General features: G+C 49.5%; 2 protein-coding genes and 3 non-coding genes across 6 annotated transcripts; all 5 read right to left on the bottom strand.

The window, feature by feature from the left end:
• Nucleotides 1-436: 436 nt before the first annotated feature.
• st8sia6 (ST8 alpha-N-acetyl-neuraminide alpha-2,8-sialyltransferase 6) lies at nt 437-8,967 on the bottom strand. Of its 2 annotated transcripts, XM_015362162.2 has the most exons (7): nt 8,802-8,967; nt 8,479-8,550; nt 7,327-7,407; nt 6,654-6,798; nt 5,971-6,083; nt 5,197-5,289; nt 437-3,717 (listed from the first exon to the last, which is right to left on the bottom strand). In XM_015362162.2, the coding sequence occupies exons 1-7, from the start codon at nt 8,897-8,899 to the stop codon at nt 3,255-3,257; spliced, it is 1,065 nt and encodes a 354-aa protein (XP_015217648.1). In that variant the 5' UTR covers nt 8,900-8,967; the 3' UTR covers nt 437-3,254. The 2 variants fall into 2 exon arrangements, with proteins under 2 accessions (XP_015217648.1, XP_069041816.1); XM_069185715.1 differs by lacking the exon at nt 8,479-8,550.
• A 6,320-nt stretch (nt 8,968-15,287) lies between these two features.
• rpl19 (ribosomal protein L19) lies at nt 15,288-20,727 on the bottom strand. Its single transcript, XM_006638220.3, has 6 exons — nt 20,645-20,727; nt 18,228-18,334; nt 17,061-17,183; nt 16,480-16,600; nt 16,070-16,180; nt 15,288-15,455 (listed from the first exon to the last, which is right to left on the bottom strand). The coding sequence occupies exons 1-6, from the start codon at nt 20,647-20,649 to the stop codon at nt 15,332-15,334; spliced, it is 591 nt and encodes a 196-aa protein (XP_006638283.2). The 5' UTR covers nt 20,650-20,727; the 3' UTR covers nt 15,288-15,331.
• A 1,285-nt stretch (nt 20,728-22,012) lies between these two features.
• On the bottom strand, nt 22,013-22,084 carry trnac-gca (transfer RNA cysteine (anticodon GCA)). Its single transcript has one exon. It is a non-coding gene; the product is annotated as a tRNA-Cys (tRNA).
• Nucleotides 22,085-22,297: 213 nt separating this feature from the next.
• Nucleotides 22,298-22,369, bottom strand: trnac-gca (transfer RNA cysteine (anticodon GCA)). Its single transcript has one exon. It is a non-coding gene; the product is annotated as a tRNA-Cys (tRNA).
• Nucleotides 22,370-22,552: 183 nt separating this feature from the next.
• Nucleotides 22,553-22,624, bottom strand: trnac-gca (transfer RNA cysteine (anticodon GCA)). Its single transcript has one exon. It is a non-coding gene; the product is annotated as a tRNA-Cys (tRNA).
• Nucleotides 22,625-25,088: the final 2,464 nt, after the last annotated feature.

The following is a 25,088-nucleotide window of genomic DNA, read 5'->3' on the forward strand; positions in this document are numbered from 1 at the left end:
CCTAATAATCCCCCTCTATGAATTGGCTACATTACTCTGCTCTCCTCCCCACTGAGAGCTGGTGTGTGGGGAGTGTACTGGTGCACTACGGCTGCCGTCACATCATCCAGGTGGGGCTGCACACTGGTGGTGGTGGAGGGGATCCCCATTACCTGTAAAGCGCTTTGAGTGGAGTGTCCAGAAAAGCACTATATAAGTGTAAGCAATTATTATTATTATTATTATTATTATTATTATTATTATTAAGAGCTAAACAGTTTCAACCTTTTGCCTTTGACCTTAGGCAGTAAATGATTTGAAGAGACCTAAAGGGTTTCAAATCGTATTCATCCTGAAATCCCACTTTTGCTCAGATCCGCAAATATTTGGAAACTGGACTTGGACTGCATATATATATACATACAAGACTGTGGGAGGGCATTTGAGAAAGAAAGGAAACTCTTTTCACATATTTATTTCTGTAGAATTCATAATACTTTTAACCTAGCGTCTTCAGAACATAGAAAAGATAACATCACAGAGGTTTATTTTTTCAGTTACTCTGATTCTGTTTGGCGTTTCCTGAGTTTTCTCATCAAGGCACATACTGTATCTTAAACCGCACATCCTTGCAGTAGAAAGCTCTTCTAAAACCCTGAACAAGCGTCTCAGCCCACTCTCAGACTGTGCAGATACTTTCATTCCCCAGAACCTTGTCACTTCCAGTTCAGCTCTTGGATATTTAACTGAGCCCCAGTCTTAACTGATGGTTTGCTCGATTGTCCCTCTTGAAAAGTTTTGGAAATGTCATTTAAAGTAAAAAAGAAGTAGTGGAAAACACAAAACACGAACATGTCTCATTAAAAAACTTAACACAAAGAACACAAGAAAGGTTAAAAAAAGGACAGATGGCCATTGACCCTATGTTGTCACCCAGAAATTCCTTGGAAGAGTCCAAGGTATTGGCTGAAGCATTTTGCTGTAGGCCCCTACCACTCTGTATAAAGTAGTGCCTCCTCTTATCAGTTCTCCTTAATTTGCTCTTTGTTTCACTGTTGATTCTAAAACATGCCAATAAACTGTTGATTATCTTGAATGCTTGAATGAGGCTGCCTCCTATTTGCGTGAAGATTAAAATGATTCGGTACTTTTAACGTTTAGTGTGTTAATACGCCCAAAGGGACCCAGTGCCAGGAATTCAGCAACACCTTGCAGATTTTCTGCATCACTGGAACATGTCTTGTGGAGGCCGACAGGTTTCTCATATTTTTGGCCACTCAGCATGGTCACATCACTCTCCCATGCAAGGCTGTAGTTTACCTTGGCAACATCATTTTGTTGTTGGATTTCACAAATGAGACATTTTCTCACTTTTCTTTTTTACACTTCTGCTCTATATGCGTTTCTTGTTTTACACTTCCCGTGTCAGCCCAGAGCAAGGCCACACCTCTGAGTCAGCTGTGCCCTTTGTCAAAGGCACGCAGGTATATGTCGTGGTGGCAGTAGTAAAGGACAGACTCTCTCTGGCAGATTGTCGGCCTGGATCCTGGAACCACCAAACACCAGGCCACATTTTTCACCCTGAGCTCCAGTCCTGGCTCATTCACCGGAGCGATTTAAGCCCTGATCCTGAGACACCCCTGTGTCCTCTACCTGAGCCTATACTCATTGAGACCTGCCGATCCATGCTTTTCAGCTTCCTGCATGACCAGACCTGATTCTTCACCTGGTTTTAAGAATGTTGCAGGCGGACTGTGGCGAAGTAATCAAGCTGGACAGGAGGCCAGTGAAAGATGTCCTGACAAACATGGGAAAAACACTCCCGTCAAAAAAATCACTTTGTACTGCTGAGGTCCGCTTGCTGACCTTCCACACAGCCTGAAGTATGAAGCCCAAAAAGAGGATCAGAAGTCTTATAAACCCTAAAAAAGATCTGTACTATCAACTGGAGATAGCCCTACTGATTACAAGGTCATTTATTTAGAAGGCACAGGAGAAGGGCTTCTTCCGGAACAGAGCTGTTTCATCGGCTGTACCGCTTGGAAAACCCACCCATCATTCGACACCTGATAAGTAAAATCATTCGTTGCAGTGCAGCTGCACGGCGTGGCGGGGAATTGTGAGGGCACAACGCTGAGCTAGTTAATCGTGTCTGAGCTGCAGTAATGCTTCAGCAGAATCACGGGCTCCTCTGTGCTGGCACGGTAGGATTTTCCATTCCCAAGTACTGGCAGCTCATAGCTCTCTTGTCATGGTGTTTACCCACTGACCTGGCTCTGGCCCAGACCCCCAGCTTCTCCTGCTGTGTTGTGTGGGTAACCCACGCTCCACAGACGTCAACCTGTGATGGTTGTGACAGGAGGGCAGTAAACGCAGTGTCTGTTTATTCTTCCGCGTTGTGGTCACTGTAGAGAGAAAGCTGCAGGAAGGCATCTCGTGTCACAGGATCCCTGAAGAAAACATTGCTCAGCTAGTCGACTTTTTTTTTTTAAACAGACCTGCAATTATCTTTGCAGCGTAGTAATTATGGATTTTGTGGTTTATCGCTAGGATTGGAATTATGGTTAAAAATGATAAATCCCTGGGAAGCAAGGAATTGTTTGTTTGTTTTTTGCAAGGCAGAAACAAAAGATGCTCCTGGACGGACGAGGAATTCTAGATTCTTTTAAAATGTCGAATGTCTTGCCTGTCAAAACGTGTACGTCTCGCCACAGTCTCCACCATCTCCTAGCCTGGAGACCTGAGGCTCTGTCCTTAGTTTTGGTTACAAGCCACATCCAGCAGGATGTCTTTATAATGTGGCCCCTTCCAGATACAAATCCACAGCTGGATCCATCTGCTAGGATTTCAAATTGGTTACCCTACAGTAATTGTCAAGTCAGATTCTGTGCCAACTTAAATAGACGAAGTTCCAGATTCCAGCTGGATCCTCTAGAATAAATACTCATTAATTCATAGCTTTTCACAGACGCAAACCTACACTATATACGTACACCCACAGCGTACGTTCACAGTAAATACATTTTGTCTTAACGTCTTAGTGCAGGTCATGTGTCTGCTTTTCTGTCTGCCGACTACTGGATTTGCAACAACAAAAAATCATTTGATAAAAAAAGAACCCGGCCACACTTTGAATCAGAGAGGATGTCTGCCCTGCGCGCTCTGGCGACGGGACGGGCTCTTGCGTCGGGGCCAGGACAGGCACTGGCAGCGCACCTGGAGCCCAGCGGCAGGAGGGGATGAGACAGGGCAGGGGGACACACCTGCAGCCCCGCCTAGCAGCTGCCCAGGTGAACCCTGATCACGCCCTGGCTGTGCAGCCTCAGCAGCTGCTCGAACTCCGCCGGCATGGCGTGGAAGCTTTTCTTGGACTGCTGGTCGTCGTAGTAGTGGTTGGTGAGGTGCTGCTTGCTGAAGGGGTGCAGGGAGAAAGGCCAGAAGCCGTAGAGTGTGACGCTGGCGCAGAGCTCCAGGGCCAGGCTGGCCACGATCAGCCCCGTGCTCAGCCTCACGGTCCGCAGCCCGTGCGCCTTCCAGAACCGGGCCAGGTTCTGCAGGTACTCGGGGTTGAGGAAGACGGCCCGCACGGGGCTGTTGAAGTCCTGCAGGGTGTAGACCGCCCGGAGAGACACGGGGGTGTTGTGCCCGTACGAGAACGCGGGTAGCGCCAGCATCGGCTGCCCATAGTCGCCCAGGCTCTCCACGAACGGGCGCCGGAGCTCCATCAGCCCCTCGAACCTGCAGGAGAGGAAGAGGCGCCGTCAGGCCCAGTTTCCCGGCGGCTGGTGAAAATAATAGAGGTTTCCACGGCGCCCAACGGGAGGGCGCGAACCCGGCGCCGTTCCTTCGGGATCGGCAGGGAAACACAAATCAGGAGACAGCCCTGGGAATGCTTTTTTTATACTGCGAGGTAGGAAAGAATCTGTCACGCCCTCTGCAGCCAGAGGGCGCTCCTTCTCTGTCCTGTCCCTAGTTTCCGGTCTGCTGTCCTTCCTGTCCCTCTCTTTCCCTTGGGCTATATATTTCCGGGTCTTGCACTCTGTCCTCGCTCAGCACTGACGTTCGGATGTCCTGAGACCCGCCTAGCACCAGGGCGCCCCACGTCCGCTCCCGGAGGGCATTGGTTTCTACACGGCATTCCTGAACTCTTTGCACTAACGAGCTCGGGCCTTTTTCCCGTCTCGCAGCTACGCATATGGGTCTTTTTCCGCTCTCCTGCTCCCCACGGTTAGTCCCTTTGGACGTCCGTGACAGAATCGTTGTTGCTGAGCGCATCTCAAACCGCAAAATGTACACAGCAACGTGTGAAACCTCCCATTTCCACCACAAAATAGACGACATCACGCTGGAACGCTGTGCGGGGAACTGTCTGCTGCAGGGGATTGCTCCTACATCAGCCATCGCAGAGACTAGTGAGCAGGAAGGGCCGCACCGCGTCGCGATTCGCACAAACCCTCGCTGGACCGCGGGTGGGCCAAACCGAGACCATACAGTACTTTCACAAAGGTCCCGATTTTGTGCAGGATTCAGAATTTTGCACAATTTTGCGATGCCACCAATGAATTCATTCTGTTACCGAGATGTAATAACCGGTCTGAGAAATTGGGACTGCAGTTGCCCTTTAAGGGATTCATGCATTAAAGAGTGCGAGCCAGTGACACCACTTTATGTGGACAAGCTACCCAGACATGCTGTTGACACTGATGCCCCGGGCCGTCTCAGGAAAATGGATGGACGAGATACTTGAATCAATTATCGTCTGACACCCAACCAGGCGAACAGACAATCCAAATGGCCTTTTCTGTAGACTCTTTCTTCTTCCTCTTCCCTTTCAGGAGCTGGTCGGCCTTTCAGCATCGGGGCCAAGAAACCTAATTTGGATCCTTGAATACAAAACATCCCTGCTTGACAAAAAAGAAATGAAAGGTTCCCTTGCTCTGTCCACTGACGTTTTATTCGTGTGCAGTGCTACAGAACCATTAATCTCTGGAAAGAAGGGCTCGGCTCTGATGATGTCGGCCTGAAATATTCAGGCCTCTGCTCATTATGTGCAACTCTGAAGAAAAAGTCCCACTCCTGACCGTTTAACTAGTGTGGCCTTCTCCTGTCAGCAGCCCAGCTGAACTGGGGCTCCAGTTAATGACTAGCAGGAGCAGTGATTTGCTCTTTAAACGAGATGAGCTTGACAGCACTTAGAAAGACCAGCCCTCAGCTCACCTTTCCAGCAGGATGCTGGGATTGGCCGTCACCAGGTCTGTCTTGTTGCCCACATCGTCCTGATACTTCCTGTCCACAGGAGGCAGGTTACATCTGTGCAGAGATCCCATCAGGTCACGCACACCAATTTAGCAGAGAACAACAACAAAAAAAGAGAAACACAAAGAGGAATGTACAGGCTTCCATACAAACAGAGAGACACAAAAATCACATTTCTGTGCAAAATGTTCTCAAACAAATTCGTCCTAGGGCATCACCCTGTCTGTTGGCAACCCACTGAAGCTCAGCAGGTGTGAGCCTGGCCAGTACCTCCTCTGAAAGCTAAGGCTGCTTCTGGAAGAGGTGTTAGTGGGGCCAGTAGGGGGCACTCATCCTGCGGTCTGTGTGGGTCCTAATGCCCCAGTGTAGTGACGGGGACACTATCCTGTAAAAAGGTACCATCCTTCGGATGTTATATAGGATGTGTGAGGTCCTGACTCTTAGCGTTCATTAAAAATCCCAGGGCATATCTCTAAAAGAGTGTTACTCTGGTGTCCTGTCCAGATTTCCTTTCTTGCCTTTTCCAATCATGGCCTCCTCATAATCCCATCTCTGAACTGGCTTCATCACTCTGCTCTCCTCCCCACTGAGAGCTGGTGTGTGGGAAACGTTCTGGCGTGTCGTCCAGGTGGGGCTGCACACTGGTGCTGGTGGAGGGGAGTCCCCACCCAGACAAACGTGAGATTAACCCCATCGCACCATCATCCCTCCCACTCTTTCTGTATCTCACCCCACCTAATGACGAACTGGGCGCCGTCGATCTCCTCTCCACAGCTGCTGTTGGCAAGAATCCCCCCGTTCCCCACCACCGCACAGGACTGGAAGCTCACGTTCCCAAAGGGATGCTCCTGGAAGAGTGGGGAACGGCACCCAGTCACACACACTGCAGTGCGACGCGGCAGGCTGGGAAAGTCTCTGACATCACAGTGCCAGGGGACTGCCCCGAAGCTCAAGCCCAGTTCCCCCACACCAGCCTGCCCACTGTCTAGACATGAGTGCAGCTGACCTGTGACACACCTGCTAGGAGGCAGGCCTTCTCCCAGAGAGCAACAGTCAGCCTTGCAGTGGGCAGCACTGTGCAGATGTGCTGGATGTGCCTTCCAAAACGTAGTTCATTGTCAATGGTCATCGCCGTGTTAAATACAAGCCATTCGACGATTTTTTTTAAATTCCAGCTTTCTAAACACTTTACTCAACTGTCTGCAGACTGCTGGAGCAGAAAGATCCTTTTAGTCAGGTTGATTTGTATATATATGGTACAGAAGGCTTTAAGCATGAACTCCTTCTTGTTCTCAGTATTGTACATTTTCAGTGAAGGATTCCACTGCATCTCTCTTCCACGTTTACACAAGGACTAAACAATAGTACACAATAGCTGTACACAATCCCCCTCCTGTCCTGAGACAACAGGAGCCCACCTTGGGGAAGGTGCTGTACAGCTTGGGGGTGACCTCGACGGGCTTCCTCCTCTCGCCATCGTACGTGACCTTTGACCCCAGCAAGGTGTTGGCCTGGGTGATGATGGCCCTGGAGAAGCCCTGGCACTTCATATTGAGCTGTGCCCTGGAAGGGAAACACAATCAGCACGGAGAACGCACCCGGTCAGCAAAGCAGGACGACAACATGTGTTTAATATGTTTCCAAATTCACTTCAGCACTGTGATTGAAATCCCAGGGGCTGCATACAGAAAACTTTTGACTGCTAGGTTAAATGACCATCTCATGCTTTTCTGGGTGAGAAAACAACACCAATAAGTGTCAAAACATTTTCAGAGTGCTGATTTAAGAGTTGCTAAAACAGGTTTGAGTACATCTTATACATTATGCAAACTTAGTGGCTCTTGCCTACTTGACAAAATGTGTTGCAAGTTTAAAAGCAAAACTATTGTATGAATAACAGTGCATAAGACAACTGGCTGAAAAGGTTGATTTACCCATTTTAATCATTAAATTAACATCTTGTCTTATAACTTCAATGCAATGTGGTAGAGAGACCTACGATCTTTTGACCTAATTGGCAAACGAGATTTTTTTTAAAGTTTGAATTACACAATAAAGACCTTGGATGTCATTTGAAAATTGCCCTTTTACCTGAAAGTCTGCAGTCTGCTTTCCTGTTTCCGCCATGTCTGAGAGTGTACCTGCGCAAGCTTGTCAATATTGGCCTTTTCCCTGAACACACACACAAGAGAGACAGAGACGGCCTGAGCACAGAAGACACAGGTAGCTCAGAACTTCCCAGTATACCTCCACACAAAACAGCTCCCAGAGCATGCAGGGATGCACAAACTTCCTTCAGTGACAATAATGCCTAACTCAAATTCATTTTTTGACCAGGAACAGACAGTGTCTATTGGAGCAGGGATACCACTGACTCCCTTGTCTGGCCCTCCGCAGCCCCTCACTCGCACAAAATCTCCACCCCTGATTCCTGATCCTTCCTCACCTCATCCTCAGCTCCTGGTCCCCTCCCTGCACCTCTCTCCAACCCGACCCGCTCCTTCTCTCCCTCTCTGTCACCCCCTATGCCTCTGCACATCCAGAACTGTGCTGCTCGGGAACATATTACACCTGTGCGGGCACCCCTGCACAGGCTGCCTGTGAGCTTTAGAATTGACTAGAAGATTTTGCTTGCTGTTGACCTTTCCATGTGTTCACGCTACTGCCCCATGCTATCGTAAACGACTGCTTGCTCCAGCTCCAGACTTTCAGGTCTACTTCCCAATTTAAACCTTGTGTCCCAGGGATTAAGCTTTCTGTTCTGACGCCCCCCATTCTCTGGAATGACCTGCCCTATAATATAAGGGCCGCCCAGTCCTTGGCAGCTTTGAAATCAAGAGCAAAAACATACAGTATCTGTACAAGAAAGCTTTTGCTCTTCCCTTCTTTTACCTTGTTGTATTGTTTTGTATATAATTATAAATTAATGATATTGTCTGATTTTATTCTGTATTTTATTAATTGGGATGATATATTCAATTGTACTGTACAGTTTAAAGACTGAAATTATTATTATTATTATTATTATTATTATTATCATCCCCCTCTGCCCTTGGCCTTTATGGCTTTGGCTACTATTACTCTCTGAATTGAGAGTTACTATACCTGCCTCTCTGTCTGTGTTGTCCCTGCCAGCTTACCTGACAGCAAACTCCCTTTTATTTTTCTTTACTCCCCCTGACTGCCATTCCCCTCCCCCCCCCCTTTTGGCACAGCTCTCTTCCCCCCCCCCCGCACACACACCTGCATTCCTTGCACTGTGTGGCCGCCTGCTTCCCCGCCACCAGCTTTAAAGCGCCCCTCGCCGCCTCGCTCCTGCAGGGACACACAAGCACAGGCTCAGCACAGGCCAGGGCACCAGCTCTGGGGGCTCACGATGAGCCCCGGATGTCCTTGGTTCTCCTTTACCGAGCTGTCGCAGAGCCGCCCAGTGTGTGCCCGTGGGTTCGCCTGGCATCTCTGCCCTGCTGGGCTCTGGCTTGACTGAACTCCCATGATGCCTTCCTGCCTGGCCTTTTTTACTGGGGCCTTGGCGTGACTGTCATGGCAGAGCGTGGAGGACTTACCTGTTGCTCAGGGTGGACCAGAGGCTCGTCACCATGATCCCCACGATGACCAGGCACAGCGTCAAGGAAAAGAGCAACATCAGCAGTGCCTTCCTCATCCCTCTCCGTCCCGGTCGCTCCTCCTCCTCCTCTCGCGCGCGCTCTGTAAGATCTGCTCCTCTCCCCTACCACCCCCCACCCCGGCACCCCTCTGCTCTCCTGTGCTTCTCCCTGCCTCTCTCTACACCTCCACTCCGGACCTCCTGCCTTCCCTGACCGTCTTACCCTGCATACCCCCAATTTTCTGCCCACTCTCTCCTCTCCTCCTCTCTCTCTCCCGTCTCTCTCTCCCAAGTCTGCAGCGAGCCTGTTTCTTTCCTCTCCGCAATCTGAAAATTTCAGAAATGCCTCCTTGTGCTTTTTCAAATAACCCCCCCTCCTCTCTCTCTCTGCCTCTTGAGCAGAGAATTCAGCACAGCTGCTAGCTGGAGTCGCCTAGGACTGAATTAGCTCCTGTTCTGTCCCGGGAGCTGTGAAGGGGGGTACCCGGGGGCTGAAATGGGGGGATGGGACTATCTGTGGACTCGGTTCATGTGAAGGCAGCCTTGGACAACCAATCAGGGTCCGCCGGGGACCCGGGTGGACGTGTGTGTGTGTGTGTGGAATCCGACGGCAGCCGCTGGAAACCAATCCCATCGCCCGGCGCCCCCTCCTCTCCGCGTTTCTCACCGGATTCCTCCTGAACTTTCTTTCCCACACAAACTAAATGGGGAAACGTCAACAGGAGAAAACAAACAAACACTTAAGTTGTACAAAAGCCTCTTCCCCAATCTTCCTGCCAACCACTCGTTTTCAGACGCGATCCTGCGAACTGTCCTCTTCTGCAAACCCCCGGCAGCTGCGATTTCTAAGGAGATATCGTTTCGCGGTGTCTGATCTGCAAGCAGACAGGCGACATGAGAACAGGAGTTGCTCTATGTCTAAGTCCTCTTCACTCGAGCTCTTCGGGTTGTGTATAAAGGCTGCTGCCCACAGGTGCTGGTCAACCAGAAACCGCACGGGCGTTAGTCCGGTTTACGCCTGATCGGGTATTTCTGACGGTGCAATCCGGACACGAGCCTTCTCCCGGAATAACGTGCAGTTTCGAGCAGCGGCTACTTCTCTGGAAGTGGCTGAAAGAGCCGGCCTGGTTAACGGGTCCCGGCAGGCGCGCAGCTGCAGAAATGTCTGATCCGGTCCCAGGAGGGCGATGATCTCCGAGGCATCGCCGACAAACACCGGCGCACTTCCGTAGCGCTGCTCCAGACCTGTCACGCCGGCAGGCGCGGCCTTCAAAGGAGCCGGGAGAGGGGATTAGACGGCTTTCCTTCTTCCGCTGCCTCGGTCTCCGGCGGCGCTGCACAGAGCTGGGAGTTAACCCTTCCTCCCCCCCGCCCCCCTTCGAGGGCAGCTGGGCGCGCAGGATCGGGGGTCTGCCGCGCACTCCTTTTCCGACATGAACGCGCGGTTTGCTGTGCGGTTGTGTTGTGCCGGCGCACAGGTTCTGTTCTCGCCTGCCGTCACTTCGGACAGTTCAGATCATCTCCACACAATCTTCATTAGATTATCTGCCCTGACTGGGGACAGGACAGCCTGCTCTGAGCTCTGTGGATCACTTGTCTCCGTGTTTTCGACAGATCACGCACGTTTTAGCGAGTGTGGAGTGGGACATACAGAGTATATACTGCATGGACATATTTGTTCCTATATTTATACAGAAATGGCGCACAGTGGTTAGCCTCGCTGGGTTGAGTTCCCGGGGTGCTGTCCGTGTGGAGTTTGGATGTTCTCCCTGTGTTTGAGAGTCAGCTCCAGTCTCCTCCCACAGTCCCCTCCTCCTGCAGTGCCCAGACGTGCTGCCAGGGTCACTGGCTTCTGGGAAAACTGGCCCTGGTGTGTTCGTGTGGGTGTGTGAGTCTGTCTGCCCTGCGAAGGACTGGCGTCCCAGCCAGAGCGTAGCCCACCTTGCGCCTGCTGCTGGCCAGGATAGACTCGGGCTCCCCCTCAGCCCTGAACTGGATAAAGCAGTTTGACAAAGGCCAAGGCTCGTGCCAAACATGAACATGATTATGTTTGAGTCTAGGCATCTCTGTCGGTGTGTGTGTGTGTTAGTGAGAGGAAGAACTGAATCTTTCCCAACTCCTTTAGCACAGGTGGAACGCAGTGATGCATAGTTCCAGTGCACACAGAACCACCTGTCTGGGCTGACTGTTGAGTACTGTCTGCAAGGGAAGCCGGTTATTGTACCCCGACACACAGCCCCCTCTGGACTCGTGTAACTAACACTGCACCCCCTGGACCTCACGGGGTTGGCCAGAGGGGGCGTGGCTGAGGCCTGGCTGGGCTGCTCTGTGTGGGCAATACGAGAAAAGGCCCCAAAAAAAGGCAATTCTAACCTGTCAGGGGGCCGAATAATGTGAAGGAAACCACCCAGAGCACTCAGACAGCGTGTCACAAGGGAAACAAATCCAAACCTTAAAGACATGAAGAGGTCTCTACAACTAACTGCGATCGAATAAACGAATGCTGGAGTATGGTAGTGGGTTTTAAGACTGGATTCAAAAGCACTCTCTGATTTGCAAAATCCCATATGGGCTGGGAGGTCATTCTATAGCGTCTGAGCAACACGTGCTGCCCCGCTTGTCCAAACGCAATCAAATACCTTCGCTTCCTCCTTACCTCTATGAGGAGTCACGCGAATCCTGTATGCCAGCGAATTTATCATTTTGCGTCTCGTACTGTATCTGTCACGAGGGAGTAGAGCACTCGTCCGCAACAACAGACCTGATCTGTACAGTGCGGTGATTGTTCAGCCTTGGCTGGAGGGACAGGGTTATTGGAGGAGAGCGCCTCATTTGTCTCCGTGTCCTCGCTTGACCCCCTCAGTTTATCTGGGGGGCAGCTCTGCAGAGGCTGTGCTTATTTAACACGACACACAGGTGGGTCGTGAGGTTTTTCCCAGGCAATCGATCTTAGAATTTCACCCCGCTGTTTCGTGAGGGCACCCCAGGGTTTTGGCTTCTTCAATGTTCCATGCTACCACCACTCTCTGTGTAAAGAAGAGCCTCGGAATCTAAGGTGTGAATGCGCTCCCACTTAGTTTCCACTTGTGTCCCCTGGTGTGGGGTTCACAGCTTGTTGTGATGAAGTCCGCTGTGTTGCCCTTGTCTGTGCCTTTGAGGATTTTCAATACTCTGATCGAGTCCTCCTTCAGCCTCCTCTGTTCTTCACTAATAAGATTGATTTCATTTAGCCTTCCACTGCTAGAAATGGCTTTAAACCTGGGGATGTTTGGCTCCTGTTTCACGTTTGCAGAGCAGCGCTGTAATTTGTTGTGACCAGACCTGTGCACCATGATCTAAACAAGGTCTTAACACAACATACTTTTAACATAACAGAACACCATCATTTTAAGTAGGCGTCAAAACAATCTACACTTCTAACTACAAAGCCCAAAGTCATGCCTTCCTCCATGTTGTCTAACTGAGCACTGGAGGGAGGTCTCATTTCTCTCTGGACACCTCCCACACACCCCGGGGTGACCCAGACCCCCCCTCCATCCCCCTCTCAGCAGCTCCTAAATAGGTCAGGCAGCTCCGCAGCAGCTTCTGGATGTGAAGAGTCTTATGTGGAGCAGCTGACTGGGCCCTGTTCCTTCAGCCTGGAGCAGGGGGCCAGAGAGAGGACACGACAGCCCAGGAGCAGGAAGAGAGTCACTGACGAGGGCGTCCCGCTGGCCCCTGCCTCCCCAGCTCCCCTCTCACCCGGCCCAAGCGTGCCCCGGTGTCGCCTCGGGGTGGCTTGGAATAAGTGGCACTTTGCGGCCCCCTTTTTTCGCCCCGTTTAGAAATGTTGAAAACCTGCATCATTCCCCTCCCCAGCTCGCTGTCTCCTCCGGGGCTGGCCAAGATGAATTCCCCTCACCTCATCCTCAGAGCACATGTGCTCGAACTGTGGAATGAGGTTTGTTGTTCTTTCCTGAGCCATTGCCAGGGGTTCTTTATCATCTGTGTGCACTGCGGAGACCAGGCGTTTCGGATGCAGTCCAGCTGGAGCTGGGGTAGGGGGCAGAAATCGTATTGACTCGTATCAGTCGCCTTTCTGTGGAGCCAAGCACCCTGCTGGTCTGTTTTTATGGGAACACCTGATCTTCAGTGATGAGGAGCACAGAAAACCTGAGAACCTGTTTTCCAAAAAGCGAGGACGCCTGTCCCGTTCATCTCCTGCAGAGTGAATGCCCTGTCCTGCGCTGTTTATACTGGCTCATTTTACAGGCAGTGATTACCAGTAATCTAATCTGATTGCACATGATGATCGTAGCGCAGGAAAAGCCATTATCGAGGGCCGACAACTGGGCGCATCATGATTGCTGATTGGCTTCTACCGAAACCAGAACCTTACGAAACCCCTTCAGAAAAGGAGCCCAGACTCATCAGCCCTTGGAACCCAGATTGGTACCATATCCAAAAACTGAGGCCTCACAGATCGCGAAAGTTGTTCGCAAACAATCAGTAAAGGGCATGTGTTTGTTCGTTTTTAAGTGAGTAGAAGGCAATAATGAAATAAGGAACACAATGTCTCCTCAGCTGGGGAAGCGAGAGAGCGATCCTGTACGAACCCTTACCTTTCACTCTCGAATCCAGGGGGTCTTCTCCTGGACTGCAGATGCTTCCCAAGATCTGCTCCTGCACACCTGATCAAACATCACTGACGCAGGGGAGCTCTTGAAACGTAAGATACGTTCTAACTACAGAATGAAAGAGAGAGAGAGTTATTGATCTGAATTTTGCAGTAAAATTAAGAATGCATCTAAAAATTGCACACTTTTTTTAGTTTACCATAAAGTACTCGATGATGGTTTGATGAAACAAAGTAGCAGCCTCTATGTGCCTGTGCTGAATTTGTGTTTTTGAAGATTTAACTTCAACTAAAAACGTCGTGTCCCACACTGCCAGAGGCAGGTTCTGAACTACTGCCTGAAGGCCTGCAATGATCCGTTTGTACTCCTGTGGAGACTAAAATGGCATGCAGCACTGTGCTCAGCTGCAAGGGCGCCATCTGCTGGCCAAACAGAACAAACGTCTTCAAATATCCTTTTGGATATCTATCAAAACAGGTGATTTGTTAAGGCAATTTAGAGATTTAAGAGTTAAATCTCACTGATCTTCATCCCACAAAGAGCTCTTTTAATTGAACAGTCTGCTCTTAATTGCTTTAGTCAGTATCTTACAGGTGTTGCCAAATGTTACACAGGAGACCTGTATGACTGGAGAACCCTGCCCTAGGTTAATCACCTCATCTGTTTCCATCTCTCCTACCACCATCCGGCATCTCATCCAGGTTGTAGACTTATCTTGCATGATGCTCCTCATCAACACCCTTCAAAAACAAAAGCAGCAGTACATGACAGTTCTTTTGTCATTTACCACGGTGAGCTGTTGAGCTCAATTTATTAGATCCTGAGAGGATGGTTCTCACTCACTGCTGTAGGCTGCTGTGGGTGACCTGAAAATCCACGATAAAGAGACTGAGTAGGACAGTGAAGGTAGCCAGGAAAGTGCACAATGGCTACAGCTAACAGACGTCTATACCAAATTGCACAGAAGGCAAGTCTGATCACTGGTTGTCATGACCTCCTCTTGCAGACTGAGCTTCAGCTACCTCCATCTGGGCATCAATCTGAACTACCCAGTTAATTTATACCTTTATCTCACTATCGACCTGCTTCATTTGGATATCATTTTACTTCAATTTGGCCATCATGCATTTTATAGATCCACTTCACACACAAGGCACAACCCCAGATCCTTAGAAATCAAGTCTTAAAGCTGCCCCCCCCCACCACATCTCACACACACACTGCATGTTAATGGGTTCATGTTGTGTTACATTACGTATCATATTATTAATTTTGCCTGCCTGCAGAGCCTATTACCCATCTAGGACAAAGTTCATTGTTCACCAGGTGACACGTGTGAGCCATTGTTGTGCTGTTTAATACGAAACATAATACGTGGTGTCGAACAACCAACCAACCAGAAATCTGAATCATTTACTCTTTTAAATGTGATCGAGTCTTACACGTTTGACAGATGTATCCCAACTGGAACAGGTTAGGGAAAAAAAAAGATGCACCAAGTGATAAGTGCACTGCCAATGGACAAATGTGATCAGATCAATGAACTGCCTTCCCACCAACAAAATAAAAGCTTTAACTTGCATCCCAGTGACCCAGGCACCCATTTCATTTTGATTCAAGCAGAGAACCAGCGCTGAAGGAACGCAACACCTAGTAAATCCTGTAGGTATGATCACTCACCACAAGGGGGAGACAAATCCCCACAACCAAAATCGGCCTAAATTTCACAACCGCAGGGCCCTAGAGCAAGTCGCCAAAAACCCCTTGCCGCCTACAGATGACTGCTCCCTGTGAGGTTCTGGCCAAGAAGGAGACTCGGGAGGCAACGATCTTCCTGTACACTTTATTAAAGGGTAAAGATGGGGGACAAGGTTCACTTCTTGGTCTCCTCTTCCTTGGACAGAGTCTTGATGATCTCCTCCTTCTTGGCCTGGAGCCTCTCCTCACGGCGCTTGCGGGCCTCCTTGGTCTTGGAGCGCCGGGCCTCTGCCTGGTCACTGCAGAGGGGAGAGAGGGTTCAGGGTCGGGCAGGAAAGGACAGCATGCGCTAATAATACTCCTTCGACTTTGTATGCAGGTCGACATCCTGTGTGCTTCACATACAGGAGGGTTAAGTCCACTACATCCACCACTAAAGGTGTGGCAGCCAACATGTGCCAGCTGTCCCAGCACACAGAGGATCAGGCAGAGGAGTGAGAAGCCCCTTAGGGTTCATTCATCCGAAGTGAAACTTAAGGGAGGTCAGAGGGCAAACCCAGAGAGGAGTTCAGCCAGGGCAGGCAGTGCCGGTGAGATCTTTCATGACCAAGAAGTCAGGACCTCTCATCCAAAGCACCTCCTACAACCTGGTGCTCCCAACAGGCAACACGCAGAGTGGACGTGTTCACCGCAAGGCAGATAGAAAACCAGCACTGGATAATGACAGACACCCCAGGAGCTGATGTTCATCTTCACCATGAAACAAGAACCTCTCTCAAAAAGCCCACATTCAAGGTCCCTGCAGTCCTATTACCAAGCAGCGTCAGAGTTTGTCTGGATCTCAGAGGGTTACAGTCTCGCCCCCCTAAGACAAGAGATAGGGCCACATTCTATGCCAGGAAAGCCCACTTACGCCAGGAGCTTCTTGCGAGCCTTGTCAGCCTTCAGCTTGTGGATGTGCTCCATCAGAATGCGCTTGTTCTTGAAGACGTTTCCCTTGACCTTCAGGTACAGGTTGTGGTACCTAAGGGACAGATTTGGGGGCAGCGGGAGGAAGGAGACAGTGTCAGGGTAGCCCAAACACAGACAGGACATTAACAGACACTCGGCAAGGAACCAACACTTGCAGCACAAATGCACTTGTATGCACGAACAATTGCTTCAAACCCCATTTAATGGAAGCAGAACATAGGAATAGCGGGTTCTTCCTCATCTGACTTGAGGAAGAGGGACAGGTACGCCTTACTCAGGCAAACGCCACAAAGCCACACCACACCAGGACTGCCCTGGTGCCCACCCCCCTGCCCCCGCAGCCCCACTCACATGTGGCGGTCAATCTTCTTGGATTCGCGGTAGCGGCGCAGCAGGCGGCGCAGGATCCTCATGCGGCGCATCCAGGCCAGCTTCTCGGGCATACGGGCGTTGGCCGTACCCTTTCTCTTGCCTGAGGGCGCAAGCACACGGCACCATCAGCACAGCACAGCACAGCACGGGGGGGGGGGGCTCAACACCCACCCCTCCGGCCCCTCGCCAGGAAACAGCAACGCGACGGAGGCTCTGGCAAGACGGCGCACGCAGACGCATCGGGCACAACCAGACTCGATCCTGAACCGCCTGCAGAACAGCCACAGCGTGATCTAGACGCTCCGCTTCAGTGTCAAGTACGCCAGAGACACCGGGAGCCGCTCTCTGCTCCAGAGCAGAGGGCGCTCTCCAGCTCAAGGTATGTATCGAAGCGCAAAGGCATGACACACTCGAGAGAATACAGGGGCGTATAGCCTTTTGGAAAATGGGTGGCCACATTTCCACGATCAGCAGTAAACGCAACCGATATGGCCCCCCAGTCCATTTGGCAAGGTTCCGCTCTGCGGCCCTGACCCGAGGAGCCGCCCCGCGGGACTCACCGATGCCCATGTGCCTGCCCTTGCGGCGTGCCAGCGTGTTCTTGCGGCAGCGGGCGCGAGAGTGCACCGTCACCGGCTTCCGGATGATCAGACCATCCTTCACCAGCTTCCTGATCTGCTGCCCTGTTGGAGGAGGGAGACGGGAGGGGTCACGGGCAAGCCAAGGTCAAAGGTCACAGAGAATGGAGACACCAAAAGGAACTCGTGGTCTCAGCTGTCCAAACAAGCTAATCACAGGCCAAAACCCTGCCAAGACAAGTCAGCCTAATATTATATAATTATTATCAAGAGATTAAATCCCAGAGCTACATGTATACACATACATGGACAAGTTAACTACAGTAATGCAAGGACTCATCTGGACAAGTTAAAAAAACATCCTGTTTCAGGCTGCAATAACCTTGGAGGAAATAAGTGAAAATTTACAGCATCCCAGAATCACTTATTCTCAGAATCGGCACAGCCAAAATCACCTCTGAAAAGTTAATCAGCACTCTTTCACTTCAGCACAGCAGTTAAATCTACCCCCCAGAGTAACACTTCAAAGAGCAAAGTCATTATGACCAGTCCTTGCAGGGCTGAATGCATATTAAAATCTCTCTAACCTCTTGTGATTCTGAAACCTGGCAAGGACAGGATGTAACCATAACTGTATCAGCAGAAAAACATGCCCAGACATGCCCTGTTGAACTTAAGGGAGAAACTTATCTACACACAAAACTAGCCCCAATACTGTGGTTGAAAACATCAGCTGACAATAAAAATCTCCCAATTTAATATTACACATGCTAGTTGTAAATGTTTGCATTTGAAATACAGGCAAGATTAAAGTTAGCTCCCCAATTTCGTCACTCTTTCATTAAAATTAGATTACAAGGACACAACAGGGAGGGCGATAATTCACATCTACTAGTTCAACATAATTCCAGTACAACCATTTTCCCCTGAAAGCTGTTAAAACTAGTTTCATCACTTGAATTACTCAATTAAAATAAGGACTCGCAACGGATCTAAAGGTCTAGGATGGTGCCTTTGCCTCAGTGGACCAGGTTACTGGCTTGTGATAAAAGTCAAGTAATCTTCCACTCGCATCCCCATTCAACAAACTGGAGACCAGCCCGACAGGAGGGCAGGGAGAGGGTTTAACTGGTGACGGAGGACACTCACGGGAGTTGGCGTTGGCGATCTCGTTGGTCTCGTTGGGGTCGAGCCACACCTTCTTCTTGCCACAGCGCAGGACGCTGGACGCCAGCCGCTTCTGGAGCCTGAGCATGCTGGGAGACAGGGAAAGCATGACCACACCGGGCAACTCAGCTCTGCATTACCTCACGACCGGGTTTAAGTGGACCGATCTGGCAAATTCTCCCACTTAGAACAAGGACACAGTCACGAGCGGCACCGAACCCCCGCGCCCGAGAAGGCCAACTGCATTCTGAAGAAAAATAAAATGTTTCTCATCTCCAGGCGAGGTACAATCTCTTGCTCGGGTTCTAGAAATGCGCATCTTCTGTCGTAATCAGATAAGACGTCTGAGCAATTTGGTGCCGTTCGTTTCATCTGGCTGTGTGAAGTTTGCATGTTCCCTCACACTCCAAAGACATACTGGCTGGATAACCAATGTCTGGGATAACTGGCTCTGGGGTGAGTGCGCGTCTGTGTGTGCCCTGCGCTGGACTGGCATCCCATCCAGGGTGTGCCCTGCCTTGTACCCGATAATTCCAGAAAATCTCTGGCTCTTGTGTGACCCTGAACTGGAGGAAGCCGCCAGACAATGAATGAAAGGGTATTTCACCCAGTGTCTGAAGTGCACTCTGTCCTAACAGCCAAGTAAGGGCCAGCATCCCCCACACAACACTAGAAAGCCTGCAGTCTGATTGGACACCTCTACAGTTAGCCAACAAGAAGACAGGAGGATACAGACTGGGCCCTGCGAGTACCAGCAGCAGGTGTGCACCACACTGTGCTGAACGGCAGAGCTCTCGTCACAGGGCTGGGTACCAATGCACACTGCTTTTCTGAAAGCATGAAATCAACATCTAACAGGAAAACATTGATCGATTACTGCTTTTAAATTGCAGAGGCAAACAAGCACTTGTAGTACGAGCACTGTTACAGGTTACTCGATTTGTACACGCAGGGGGCACGGATCCTGCCCCCCCCAGTGTGGCCACAATCCAGCAGATCTTATAGGTCACTCTTAAACCGATTCATGTAGGCTGAAAACATGAGAACTGTGCAACCCAAGAAGCAAACTCATTCAATTAGGTCTGGAAGCCTGCCAGCGCACACCACCAGAGCTAGTGTTGGCATCGTCTTGGATCTCTAAGCTTAACCCCATCACCCGATTTTTTAGTTGAATGGAATCCAGTTTAGGAATCGATGACACGAGGGTGACCCTCAAAACCTACCACTCGGTGGCTCCCCAGGCACCCCTAATACAAACCAAACTAGATAAGAGAGGATGTCAGGCCACCTTAGACTTGGAAATTATTCTGATCTTAAAAGCCATTAAACATGTAACAGCCTTCAAATTAAGTAATTCACTTCTGAAAAGCTCGGTATTGGACGACAGCAGCCCTGGCAGCTGATCAGAGGGGTACTGTGAGGAATCCACCCAGCTCCCAGTTTCATTTAAACAATCTCATCAAAAGACGGGGAGAGGGCGTTCTTAATTATTATCAGTTACTGCTAAATCAGCGGGAGGGCCGAATCGGGGACAGAGCAGCATGATGACCTGCATGAATGAAACCCTCTGGACGGCGCGTCCAGCAGACTGACCCGAACAGCGCTCCGGCAGGGGAACACGTCTCGGCTCGGAGCCTCTTCACAGCGAGAACACCCCCGACTGGCAAGTGACAGGGCTGCTCGGATTTGAACAGAAAAGGCATCGCCGCAAATCCAGAAACCTTTCAGGTTTAATAATATGCAATAATAAATATAATAATCTAATATGACGGGAATGTCTTAACATCGCTGGAACCTCGACTTGAAAGCCAGACCTGTAACACTGCCTCTGCACTCATTCCACTAGTTACTGCGACAGTTAGGAAGCCGCTGTAAAGCACAAGGAAACAAGTATGCAGTTATATCATGCTGCAGTCCCCAGAAATAAACCCCTTCAGAAGTGCGCCATCGAGTCGTAAACTGCCAGCGAAGCGAGATGTCCAGAGGCAGACTGGGCCTGGCGTCGCTCCGGACATGTGTGCGAGGGCACGGAAAGGGCCACCCCTAGCAGGCCGAGATGAAAAGAACTCAGGTGTTCTTAAAAACCTCTAAGGCCCCGTACATAGTTCATAAATACTCTCTGGGGGTGATGTCGCGGCTTGGGAACTGTACTACTCCGAGCGGAGAGACTGACTTGGCTCGGGGAACGTCCTAGAATTCACAACATGGCCTCCTCATTTCGCCTCGGAAGCACGTTTGGACGTTAATTTCCATTCTTTTCGACCCAGGGTCATCCGCGAAACGCATCCGAACACCCCCCATCGCCTTACGTGCCTGTTCACTCGTCCCCGAGGCAGGGGTGAAGAGACATTTTGGCAGGTTTTGTCAGTTTTATGCCGGGGAGAGCGCGGAGGTCTTACCTCATGGCTGCTGCTGTTTGAGAAAAAAGAAAGAGTCAGAGCCAAGCGAGGCTCTACCATTATCAGGGCAGGGAGATCCCATCTATGATAGAAGAGCAGCCACTCTCTCAGATTAAATACTTAAATAAATATAAAATATGTTATTTTTATGTAATATTTTATTCTACGTTTTCGCTTCATGCCACCTGTATTTTTGATTTTCTTAGGACATTTTTCACTTATCGAACGCAAAATCTCCCACTCCTATATGATAATGGTACATTCCACATAGCCTCAACTTCCGCTGGTGCACGCCGGGAAAAAGAAACCAGATGTGAAAACTTCTCACTTGACGCTAGAGGGCGAGGTTGAGTCGCAAACGTTCATTTTGAAACTGTATTAACGAGTATTTCAGTAATTTAACAAATTTCTTTATTGGAGGATTCCTCGTTGAATGTAACTCCACACATAATCAACCCAGAATGAGCCACAGTAATTCAAAAGAGAAAGAAACCAAGCGACTGGTTTTTAATTCTATAGGCTACGTTGCCTAAGCCACAGCTAAAGTATAAAAACACTAAACTGGTTCTAAACTATAAATTACCATCCCGCGAAAATGTGTAGAGATGAAATACACATATAAATTAACAAAGAGGCAATATTTACGTCAACTAAAAAGCTGGAAAAGTGAAAAAATATTATAGAAGTAAGTTTGCATTAGGAAGGTTTTTGGTTTTGAGTGATGTGGTTGTGTTGTTAAAAATGTCAACGGCATTTTAAAATGGAGACTTTTGACTTGAGAGAAAACCTTTATATCTATAGTCAAATGGTGTATCAGTGAACTACACAATCTACACACCCGTACTTTGTTGTGTCTTTTACCCTGGAGTGAAGTGTTTGCGTTTCTCGCTATTGAGCTATTGAGATATAACCTTCTGTGGATATGCCTGGTTGTCTCTTTTGGGTCAATGTGATCCGATTTGCAGAACTTGACCAAAATAAATAACCAGACAGCATGAAATATCCGAGGTTGTTAAAAAGATATTTAAACATAGGTATCAACCGGTTGGGGGCTGCACATTGGTGGTGGTGGAGGGGATCCCCGTTACCTGTAAAGCGCTTTGAGTGGAGTATCAATAAGTGTAAGTAATAATTATTATTAATTATAACAGACAAACGAAATAAACTCGGCAAGAAAATGTTCTGCCACTGAACAGACGGCGTCTTTTTGGGTCTCTGCCTCATCTAAAAGGTACTGTTCCCCTTAAGATTTGTATCCGAAATCATATTATTTACAACTCTTGACTTGAAATGTGGCAAGTACTCACGAAACAATTGGCGTTGTCAAGTGCGAATTGATACTTAACAACATAAAACTAAGAACTGTTGAGGGGGCACCCGGATTTGAACCGGGGACCTCTTGATCTGCAGTCAAATGCTCTACCACTGAGCTATACCCCCACAGGCTCTCGGATATTATGTCACCTGTCGGTGTGAATTCACCTGTACAGGTGTCCACTACCTGCCTGCACGGTGGTTTAGGTGGGATCATATCATTTGCAGCACCTCGTGACCATGAAGTGACAACTCATTAAAAACTGAGTTTGCCAGCAAGGTTTTCATAGGTCGGAAACAAGAGACACCCAGATGAGCAAAAAAAGAAAACCAGGACACAGGGGGCACCCGGATTTGAACCGGGGACCTCTTGATCTGCAGTCAAATGCTCTACCCCTGAGCTATACCCCCACAGTGCTAGAGTGGTTTGTCACCTGTACAGGTATCTCGTCTCGCTGCAGTGTTTTATGTGTGATCAAATTATTTGCACTTCCTCGTTGCAATAAAAGGATAATTCATCAAGGTCTGGTGTTGTCAACATGGTATTAATAGGTGGGGAAAGAGACAAAAGAAGTACGTAGAAAATCAGGACACAGGGGGCACCCGGATTTGAACCGGGGACCTCTTGATCTGCAGTCAAATGCTCTACCACTGAGCTATACCCCCACGCCTCAATTATGGTCTCACGTAATTGTTTGTAGTTCTTGGCAGCAAAACTAGATAAGCCGAACAAATGCTCGGATTGGAGTGATAGAATTAGTGCGGTAGTTATCTGGATTCTGACGTAGTTAGTAAGCTAGTGCACCGAAAACAGAGTTTAAGTTCCGAAAAGGGAAAACGACGAGGGGAAGGGACTCGAGTATTTATGAAACACCCCCCCTGCCGCCTCGCTCAGATCCAGCTGTGAGGTTAGGAACTGGAGGACGCGGGTGAAGACTGAGGCCCAAGTGATAGAAGATGGAGAAAACCCTTGACACAAAGGCTGATGGGAGAAAGCAACCCAGCCACGTGCTTGGAGCCGCTTCTCGGGGTTCTTTCGAAGTTCATCTCTCCTGCGGCGCCCCAAAACTCCGGACCTCAGTCCTCGAGGATAGCGGAAGAGCACCTTCCCCGAGCGCATTCATTCCCCACTCAAATCCTTCTTCTTAAGAAGTTCATTTATTCAGTTAGTGCCGGCGTCTGTACTTTCATCCTCTACTGCATTGTAAGCCCTTGTTTTCGATTGTGCTCATTCTGTTCTCTCCTTTCCTCGTGAGCTTTTCTCTTTTAACTGGAAAGCGCTTTGAGAAGCTACTACTGAAGCCGCTATAAACAGTGAAGTTGACTATTATTATCATTTCAAGAAACCTCTGGATTCGATCCTTTAATCAATTAGATACCAATTCCAGATGTGCCGAATTCCTCTCGGTAACCTTTGACACATTAGTCTTTTCCTAAACGGAACCGGCACCGTGTCGGTACCTCCAAGTGGTCTTGTGAAGCATGTGGGTCCTTCAAGATCGTGGCCCGGAGCCCCACACCCACAGCTGCAAGAGCTGCTGGGGTTGTTATAATAATAATAATAATAATAATAATAATAATTATCTATTTTCGATAATGCCTTTAAAAGTGGCTTGTCAAATCGCTTTACAGTAAGAAAAAAAACCCACAATGAGGGGAGACGTCGGAATTGCACAATGAATCAATCAATCAAAGTTTGTTTATCAAAAGCACAACAGTACAGCGTGCAGCAGTAGTTGCTGCCAATGAAATGTCTTTTCTGCAAGGGGAAATACAAATAAAAATCACAAAATTAAAAGTTACAAAATAATGTTACCTAATAATAGCGCAATGAAAATAGAATGAAATGAAACTCAATTTAAATAGCTCTGCTACATGTCCAGGGCGTATGCAATACATCATGTCCAAATAGTGCAACATGCAGTGTTAACTGGATTTCAAACTGGATGTCCATGTAGCCTGACCAGTTAGCAGTGATCGTCAGGGTGGTTGCCGAAGGTCACTGCAGCTTGGCTGTGTAGCAGTCTGATTGCCTGAAGGTAGGAGCTGTTCTGTGATCTGTTGGACTTTGACTGAATGCTTCGACGCAATAAGGGTTTGGAATACAGTAGGAAAGCAAAGGGGGCAGACACAGATCCAGTTAGGTAAAGATTCTTCTAAAGAAGAAGGATTTGAGTCTGGATTTGAAAGAGCTGAGGATATAGTTAGGGATAGAATTCCCCAGCTTTGGGGCATAACTGGAGAGTCTCCTGTCACCCACAGAGTGCAGACGGGCTTGGGGGACAAACAGGAGAGCAGAGTCGGCCGAACGCAGGTGGAGGGGAGTGTGAGATCACAACTCTAACGCGAACTGAGGTGCCAAGCCAAGCCTGACAGGAAGCCAGTGCAAGGACTCCAGGACAGGAGTAAGGCGCTCGCTTGCACCCAGGGGAAGCTATTGATGGTGTGTCCGTTTACTCCAAACTCATGCAGCCCCTCCCTTCATCCCTCAGGCCCCCACCGGCCAGCTACTGTATCTGACTACGTGGTCTTTTCTGGAGATGAGTCCGTTGCATTTTTTGTTCGTTGGGCGGGGGCGGGGTCAAGCGGAGCACGCCTGCCGGAGCGCGCAGAGCGAGCGAGCGAGCGAACTCCTGTAGCGGCAGCGGGCGCGCACGCTCGCTGCGGGGCTCGGCTGGCTCGCCTCTGCAGGTTGCGTTGCTATGGTGACAGCGAGCTCACGGTGCGGGGAGGGCGCGCGTGTGTGTGTGTGTGCCGGGCCCGTCGGTACAGCACAGTCCAGCACTCAGCGCACCGGGCGACGACGTCCAGCCTCTGAGCTCTTGAAACCCACAGGCGGCAGGGAGCGACATCAGCTGCCAGGAGTGAAAAGTGTGTGTGTGTGGGGGGTGGAATGAGCGTGGAATATCGCAAAGCAGGCACGGACTACACGAGTACGTGTGACTCTCGTCTGCCGTTTGGTGTGCATCTTACACAACTGCCGAGGGAAGGCGGTGAAATCAGGGGCGGAGGGAGGGATTTATGTACAGGGTATAAAAATCTCCAGTTTTGATACTGTCAGCAAACGGAGGCAGCCCTGAACCTATCTAGGCAGTTGCTAAGGAACTCACACTTGATAGGAAATTCCAGT

This window comes from Lepisosteus oculatus, chromosome 28 (genome assembly GCF_040954835.1).
Source record: "Lepisosteus oculatus isolate fLepOcu1 chromosome 28, fLepOcu1.hap2, whole genome shotgun sequence".
NCBI classification, from domain to species: Eukaryota; Metazoa; Chordata; class Actinopteri; order Semionotiformes; family Lepisosteidae; genus Lepisosteus; species Lepisosteus oculatus.